General features: G+C 34.3%; 1 protein-coding gene across 6 annotated transcripts; it reads right to left on the reverse strand.

The window, feature by feature from the left end:
• Nucleotides 1-1,008: 1,008 nt before the first annotated feature.
• Nucleotides 1,009-6,145, reverse strand: LOC105125922 (transcription initiation factor TFIID subunit 15b-like). 6 transcript variants are annotated; one of them, XR_842315.1, is made up of 8 exons: nt 5,848-6,145; nt 5,618-5,729; nt 4,754-5,474; nt 4,046-4,196; nt 3,848-3,926; nt 2,431-2,642; nt 2,272-2,308; nt 1,009-1,511 (listed from the first exon to the last, which is right to left on the reverse strand). XR_842315.1 is itself a non-coding variant. In XM_011026598.1 (6 exons), the coding sequence occupies exons 1-6, from the start codon at nt 6,026-6,028 to the stop codon at nt 2,528-2,530; spliced, it is 1,359 nt and encodes a 452-aa protein (XP_011024900.1). In that variant the 5' UTR covers nt 6,029-6,145; the 3' UTR covers nt 1,028-2,527. The 6 variants fall into 6 exon arrangements, 1 of the variants encoding a protein (XP_011024900.1); XR_842314.1 differs by having other exon boundaries at nt 2,254-2,308; XR_842313.1 differs by having other exon boundaries at nt 1,012-2,308.
• Nucleotides 6,146-9,001: the final 2,856 nt, after the last annotated feature.

Raw genomic sequence — 9,001 nt, forward strand, 5'->3', positions numbered from 1 at the left:
CAAAAAAAATTCAAATCTATCAAAAAAGTAAATTATTAAAGTTTTTTCTTTCATCAAATCAAACCAAGAAATAAAGGATTGTGATCCTTTCCTTCATTATATCAAAACAAGTTAAGATTTCATACAATTAAAATTTTTAGACTCGTGTAAATACTTTTATTTTCATCAAATAAAATCAAGTTAAGATCTCATATAGTTAAAGGTTTCGAGTTCATTTATTTTCATCAAATAAAATCAAGTTAAATCAAATAAAATCAAGTTAAGATCTCATGTAGTTAAAGGTTTCGAGTTTATGTAAATAATCTTTATTTTTATCAAATCAAACCGAGTTAAAATCTCATTCAATAAAAACATTCAAACTCATATAAAAATCTTTTCATCCAAAATAAAATTAAGATCTAACCATTAATTAGATTATTAATACATATAAAAAGCCTAAAGAGCTACATTTTTACATAATCAAATTTATTATGTTAACTTTAACATTATTTTTAATGTTTTAATATGAGATTTTATGTATACATTAACTTCAAAATTTAAATACTATATTGTTTTTTAAAATGAAACCTTCACCGTTTATGTATACATTAACTTCAAAATTTAAAAACTATATTGTTTTTTAAAATGAAACCTAACATGTTATTTAAAATAATCTAGAGGTTATCAATGAGAAACTAAAACCATATAAAAACCTATTTTTCACCGTGGTAAATTTTATTTTTTAAAATATTTTTTAATTAAAAATACATGAAAAAAATATTTTTTAAAAATAATTCAAAAAAATAAACTTAAAAAAAAATCAAAAATTTAAAAAACACAGCTGGTTAAAACAAACGGGCCTTTTCAAAACACAATTGGATAAAACAAACAGGGCCTTTGCCCATTGAAAACGGGCAACTACGGTTTCGATTCCTGGAGCAGCTCTACATCTAACGGTTTACAAGCAGTTGATCAAATATATTTGCAGTGTTATAATTTATTGTCATCTTGAACTTCCCAATCATTCGATTACGATTCGAGAATCCACTTCGCAAAACAAAAGCAACAAATAAATCAACTCCCCAAAATCTATACAACATGATTTGGAACCACATTAGTTTTACATGAATAACAACAATTTGTCAATGAAACAGAACTCTAAACCAGTCAATCTACTTGCAATGCAATAAAAATGTTTAGTACCGCCTAAACTTTTGCTTTGTGAAACACCGAAATGGTAGAAGACTAAAAGCCAGGAACAGCAAAGACATCCGATTGCCAGAGGTCGCGTGAGAACACTAACGAAGCAGTCAATTTTGTCTCAGATAAACAATGGCGATTGTCTCAACAAGAAGCCACCAGCGGCCCCACACACCTAAAACAGGGAGTTTCTTTGCAGAATTCAAGCGGCTTCCATGTTACAGCAGGTTAACAATTTGGAAGCCGAGACACTACAGATGAACAGTTTCAAGATGCAGGGCGCCACCCTTTGATGGCATGTGGTCAGTCGAACTGCTTTGCTCTCTCGAACACTGGCGGACCCAAGAGACCCAGAAATTATTCGATGATCTCTCGTGTTTTAGAAACAAGATACAAAATGCATCTAACCAGCATTCCTATACAATTACTATAACCAACTAACAACAAAATTCCCATAGATTATAGCCCTTTGAGATCTTGAAATCAACATGTTCATGGTTTGTTTGAGGTGATATTGTGCTCACACTAACCGCTAATATATATCCCTATGAAATACAATATATGGAGATAGAAAGAAGGCAGATGCGAAACAATAATGCAAGTAATTTCTACATACACGTGAGCATAATCTTTCAAGCATAAAAAGATTTAGGTGAAAAACTAGGGTATGTATATCATACAAAACCTAGTTTAACTCTGGAAATTTACAAAAATACATTAATAGAAATGGGATTCTCCTTCATGGTACTACCGCCCAACCAGATTTTGAACATTGCCTAATTCTATTTTGTATGTAAAGTATAAACTACCAACAACAAACTAGAGCAGAAAGTGGGGGAAGGCTACAAAACAGATTGTTGTGGAACTGCTATCTACCAACCGGTATGACAAACCAGGCTTGAAATGCTCTTCAATGATCAATTCGTTTTTTAACTTATTTCCCATGTTAGCTAGGGCAGATGCATGCACCGAATCCAAATTCCCATGCCACATTAAAAAGGTAGTTCTATAATGCACCACGATGTGCATCCTAAAACAAGTATAAAGCGTGATTTTGAAAGAGGTGCGACTCACCTGAAAATATCAACCTACCTTAGCAGCAAGCAATTTGGAGATTATCCACTTGCCTCTATAAAAACATTCACACAATTAAATCAATCCGATGCCTAAAGCAGAAACCCCTCCAGGTACCAACAGATAAGCAAGTAAAGGAGAAAAAGGGGTATTGCTCAGTGCAAGTGAACAACCTACCTCTTAGTCTCCAGTTCAAGAACAACCCCAGGAAAAGGAATATAATTAAATCCCTCAGATCATAATTCTTAGTACATAAACAGCTCAGATGACACACTCAGTAAGGACGTGATCGATTTCCACCATGTTGATGCCTGTCTGGACCAGAATTCCCACCATCACGGTAATTATCCCTGCGTCGACCTCCACCACCATAGCCACCTCTACCACCACTGTTACACGGTGAATAATTAAAAATTGCAGCCTCTACATAACCACTACTACATGCCACATTACATTTAACAAAATGAGATGTCATAATTAAACATTTGTTCCAGCATTGGGGAAAGTACTCGTGAAAAGCTAAAATAGATGCAAATTCAATAAAAGAAAAGCTAATATAAAACACTTCCAAAAAAACAAGCTTTCAAACTCTCAACCTATTTGAAAATAAACTGTTGACAAACATGACAAACTTTGCAGTTCACAGCCATAATAAGAGCTAAAAGATTTATTTAATTAAAAATTTAATCCTATTTGTGCTGACTATGAAAAGCATCAAAGAGTCAATACAGAAATACATTATGCATACAAATAAAGCACCAAGTGCAAATGAATATTTCATATATATATATATATATATATATATATATATATATATATATATATATATATATATATTTGTGTTTTAATGACCTGGGGGCATTGTTGTTACAATAAAAAATGTGTCAAATGGAAGTCCCCCCAACCAAAAGTAAAAGAAGAAGGAACAATAGTCAATTTTTCAAGGTTTACAACGTCAGAGTTTCAAAGAGTTATAGCTGAGATCACAGAAATGAAAATCTAAAAGATAACAGAGAATTAACTACCAAACAAGTTGTTTATAGCTTTTAAGGGCCGGCGCTAATTTCACTATTATTATTTCAGCTTTGTTTTGTTTCATACTCCCATTTAAAAAGTTCAAAAAAGGAAGCACTGAATATTTAACCAGGAAAAGAAAGGAGCGAACTTCTAAAAAAGAGTACATAATTGACAGAAACTAGTTGATAAGAACAAGCTCACACTAAGGCCTATTAAAATAGGTCACCTCAATAGATTCCACCTAGATTGCTATTGCTAATTGCAGTTAACTGTTCAACAAACACAATATAAACTTGAAAGTATCAAAAGGCAGCAAACCTTCCTATCCATGTGGTAAGCATGTTGAACAATATCAGTTTTGTTTTATTACTATTTACTGGGAAATGACTAGTTAAAAGAGCTGCATAAGCCCTGGGAATGTATAGAAACCCCATTAAGAAATAAAAATGCATGTGCAATTTCAAAATACCACCACTCGGATTAGAAATAATAGGAACACGCCTCAGAACCTCCGCAAACCACAGCTGAAAAGAACTTTTGCTAGTCAAAAAAGAGGCAGTATAGTTAGTGGAGATACCCATGGTCATGTGCAGGTTGCCTCGGAGCTGACTTTTCTGCCATTGCAACATTGATTTTATAGCCCCTGAAATCATAATCTGGAAAACCAACACAAAAATACAAAGTAAAACAAAAGTTCTCCACAGCATTTACCAGGTAACTTATTTAAGAATAGAGTACTAAATAGAAAACTGAGAAACAGTTGCATGATCAATACTGTTGTAAAAACCGCCAGCAGAGTGAGCAGCAGATGGGTCTTCATATGCCAAACAGGCATCACCTTTGTTGTTTCCATTCTCATCGGTGTATATCTTTATATTCCAGGGCCATTGATCTTTATAGCCCCGCTTCTGCTTAATCCTCCCAACCTGCAATGACAGATTTTTCACATTAATTTGAGCACTTTAAGCACAACAAAGGCATAATACATGAGCAGTTTAGGGCATCTCCAGATTTTGTCCTTTATGAAATACTTCAACACTATATCAAGGGAATGAGCTTCAAGGATTTTTTGCATAGGTACACGAGATGGAGTTTTATATAATGAAGTTTGGTAAGCACTATGATCCGAGCACATGAGTTCTAGAAGCATAATTCCCCACACCAAAATAAAAGCTATTACAAAAGCAACACTATATTGAAATTCTTTCCCAGAAACAATGGCATTAAATAATTTGTTTTCATTCATTTTGGGTAAAAATCAGAATGCACACCCTTTGAAGATTAAACTCTCATAAAATTTAACGGTAATTAGATAAAGAAGAAAAATAACTAACTCAATCACAGCAGTCAAATGTCGTTTACAGCAAAGACAGGCAATTATGTTGTAGAAATCAAAATTTTCTGCCAAACAACATGCATCTTCAGCACAATTCCCCAATCCGAAATTCATAAATATAAATCAAAAGAAAAGGTATGGAATTACTTGTCCAATGCCGCCAAAAAGCTCTCTCAGCTCTTCAATGGTCACATCAGGTGGTAAATTAGATATATATATTCTTGCATTGTCACAAGTATCGTCACAATTATCATCGCACTGCTTAATTTTAGCTGGGGCATCAGCAGGAGCAGCCCCATAACCACTACCTCCCTGATATCGAGAACCGCCACCACCACGTCCACCTTCATACCCACCAGGTTGACCACCTCGTCCACCACTCCTCACCTCACCTGTAGCATCACCCCCATAACCACTAGCAGGACCACCATAAGATGGAGGGTATGACGTGGGCCCACCGGTATAGCTTGTAGGTGGAGGAACTGCTTCCATTCCATAATTAGCATTCCCACCATACGAGTTCGGAGCCGGTGGATAATTACCTCCACCACCACCATATGAAGGGAGAGATGGTGGTGGAGCTTGATTGTATCCACTATCATCTCTTCCTTGATTACCACTGTAAGACCCACCTCTACTCCCACTTCTATTATCATAACCACCTCCTCTGCTTCCATCGTTATAATTACTATTTCTATTACCATCATAACTATCACCACCTCTTCCTCCTCTATTACCACCATATCCTCCACCACTTCCTCCTCTATAACCACCATCACCATCACTGCGATCATTTTGGCCAGCAGCAGGAGCAGGAGTACCGCATTTATTACAAGCAACTCTTCTTGCAAAGTTCAAATTCCCACAACTACATCCACATACATACCAGTTTCCATTACAAAATCCCACACATGCTATAACACAGCAATTGGATTTTAAATATAATGATTTTCAATTATTAGTCACAAAAAAACACTAAAACCTAACTAAATCACAGATCAGAGAGATTACCCTGGTTTAGGGCAAGGCCAATCACCTTCCCTGCCGCTTCCACCACGGCCACCACCTCTTCCGCCGCCTCCGCCGCCTCTGCCTCCCCGATCTCCTCCTTGGTATCCACCTCCTACAGATCAGATCCAATAACAATTAACATTTAAACACTCAAAATCACAAGAACGGATCTCAAGACCCTGACAATTATAGGTTAAAACTACATAAAAAACATTCAATTACTAAATTACCTCGACTTTGCGAATGACCACCATATCCTCCTCCTCCTCCGCCTCTCCCCCCGCCTCCACCACCTCCTCGACCACCATATCCACCACGTCCGCCACCATCGCCTCCGTAACCTCCATATCCACCTCCGCCACCGTAAGACGGAGGACCTGAATCACCGTCTTGACCATACATCCCAGACATGACCTGGTTCCTGTATAGCTCCTTTTTCTTGTATTTTCGTCTCTTACGGTTCTTGCGTTGTTTCTCGCCGAGACGCAGTGTGGTCAGAGAAATTAGGGTAACGATATTATCTATTGTGTTTCTGTGAGTGTATCTTGATTATATAGGGTCTGGCCTTGACTTGACTCTTGAGACGCAGATATTTTCCCCGACTACGTACTATGGATTTACCTTATTTACACATTAGTACTTAAACTATTAGATTCCTCAATTCAGTGCCCATTATTTAAACTCTCCAGTGACTTGTTGATACGAAACGTCAAATTATATTAAAAAAATGGGTTCTTTTATTTCATAAAATAAAAAAACTCGAAATATAAATAGAAATGGATGGAAGTGATCGGTTTAGGAAAACCTAAAACTTTGGAGATTCAATTGAAACGGTTTTAGTTTAGGAGCCAATTGAGAATGGGTGGATATGCTGAGGACTAATTTAATGTTTTCACTTTTTCTATTCACCGACTGGGAGATGTACAAGTGGCAAGTGCTGATTCGAATGATTAGTTTGATTTAACTGCTACAGAAAATTTTACCGCTTGGTCGTTGGATGGGCGGACTGGTCTGATTAATCAGATTTGATTGATTAAACTGAAAAAATTTACAAAAACTAAAGCTTGTTATTGGATATTACTTGTTAAGGAAAAGGTACGGAATTACTTGTCCAGTGCCGCAAAAAAGTTCTCTCAGTTCTTCAATGGCCACATCAGGTGGCAAGTTAGATATATATATTTTTTTAATTCATGTACTTTGTAAGTTTTGTGTCGTAGCTTGAATAATTAATGCATGAAAGGTCAAGGGTTTGAGTCTAGGAGCGCATGTTTTTTCTCTAGCTAAAAGAGTGATTAATATATTATTTTAAACGTTTTAGAATAAAGTGATATCTTATGTCATTTGGTTGAAGAACCAACAGAATTGCGGATTTTAGTGACGCCAGGCATGATATTATACAATATTTGGAGGAAATTAGTGTTATAACGTTTATTTTTTATTATTATTTATCAAGATGTAGATTATTATGGATTAAAATAGTATGATGATATAATTATTATTATCAAATAAAATTGTTAATCATGCAGTTATGGTGAGATTGTATTATTTTTTTATAAGATATATTTGGTATGGAAAAAATGATTGAGGATAGAATAGTTGTTTGAGTTTTTAACCTTGGGATTTGGGGCTTTTCTTGTCCTTTTTTTTTAAAAAAAATAGTGAAGATATATTCATACATATGATAAAAAGGAAATATATATTTGTTTGGAGGGGATTCACTATATTTTTATATTATTTTATTAAAATAGTTTAAATATAATATTATTCTTGAGTTTCAATAAAAACAAGGCTGCATATAAAAATATTTTCATTTAGGTGTCACTCCCGAGCTTTTTAAGGCAATAACAAGCATTGGGGCATGACAAGGTTGTCAACCTAATTGTTGGGGGCATGGCACACCTAGCAATTGAGTTAGGCATATCTGCTAGAACCACGACGCTCAGGTCAAGCATAGTTTCTAGACCCCAACATCTTGGGTCTGTAAATATTAGCAGACTCAAGCACTGTGGATCTAGTAGAAGCGTCAAATCCATATTAATTGAGTTTGGCTAAAGAATATAGATTTAACACCAATAGATCAAAGTAATTTGAGTCTGGAAGGTGATGTCGTACCTAAGAAACTTCGGTCTAATTCGGACAAAGGCTAGAAACTTAGATGTGGCACGACTAAATCTCGGGAATTAAGGTCTGGCAAGGATGTTATACTTAAATTACTTGGGTTTAAAAGGGGATGTCATATCCAAGAAACGCAAGTCTTATTATTATTATCAATATTATTTATATAATTATTGATAAATTTTTAAAAAATTATTATTATTATTAAAAAATAGTAATAAAGTCACGCTTGGATTTAAAATAGCCACATCCTAGGAATGAGGGCCAAGCAGGGGCACCAGACCAAAAAAACTTAGGTTTTACAAGGCATGTCATACCCAAATAACTTGGGTTTAGTAGGTAATGCCAAATCTGGATCTATTAGAGGATGTCATACCTAAAAAAATATGGATTTGACACCAACAAATCTAAGTAATTTAGGTTTGCAAGGTAATGTGAAACCCCAAAAACTTTGATGTGGCATGACGGAACCCCACGAGCTAGGATCTAGCAAGGGTGGCTAACCCAAGTTACTTGGGTCTGAAAAGAAATGCTATATCCAAGGAACAAAGGTTTTATTATTATTTATTGTTATTATGATTATTATTATTATTATATTTGAAAAAAATTATTATTACTATTGAAGAAAAAACATAGATTTGATTTGAATGATGAAATTATTGTTGTTGTTATTCTTTTCATTATTATTAATATTATTTATATAATTATTAAGTATTACTATTGGAAAAAAAAAATATGACATGCCCACACCCCAGGAACTAGAGTTTGACGTGACCTATAGATTTAAGGCTTCTGAGTCTGGTATTTAGGATAAGTTCAAGGTTTTTGAGTCTGGCATGATTACCAACTTTAAGTTACTTGGGTCTAGCATGACCACCATACTTAATAGATATAAAACATTCTCTATATTTTTTCAGATTCTCTAGTATGACTGCCATACTCAATAGGTATAAAACATTCTTTATATTTTTAATATTCTTTTTATTTTTTAAAAAAATTATATTGATCCATTGCGAAGCGTAAACCAATATACTATTTTTATTTAAAACGAGTTGTTTGTTTTTATTTTTTTTTTAGAAAAAAGGCGGACAACCTTTATACAAGACAATAAAATAAAATAAAAATATTTCTTATACAATATTAATATAGAGATATCACTTACACGATATTGATTTTGATAAAAACATGATAGATTCTTATAGGACTTATATATATAGAGAGGCGTGGAAAAATAATTATTCTTGAATTTTAACTCTTATATATATTTAT

The sequence above is a fragment of the Populus euphratica genome, unplaced genomic scaffold (genome assembly GCF_000495115.2).
Source record: "Populus euphratica unplaced genomic scaffold, PopEup_1.0 scaffold44.1, whole genome shotgun sequence".
NCBI classification, from domain to species: domain Eukaryota; kingdom Viridiplantae; phylum Streptophyta; class Magnoliopsida; order Malpighiales; family Salicaceae; genus Populus; species Populus euphratica.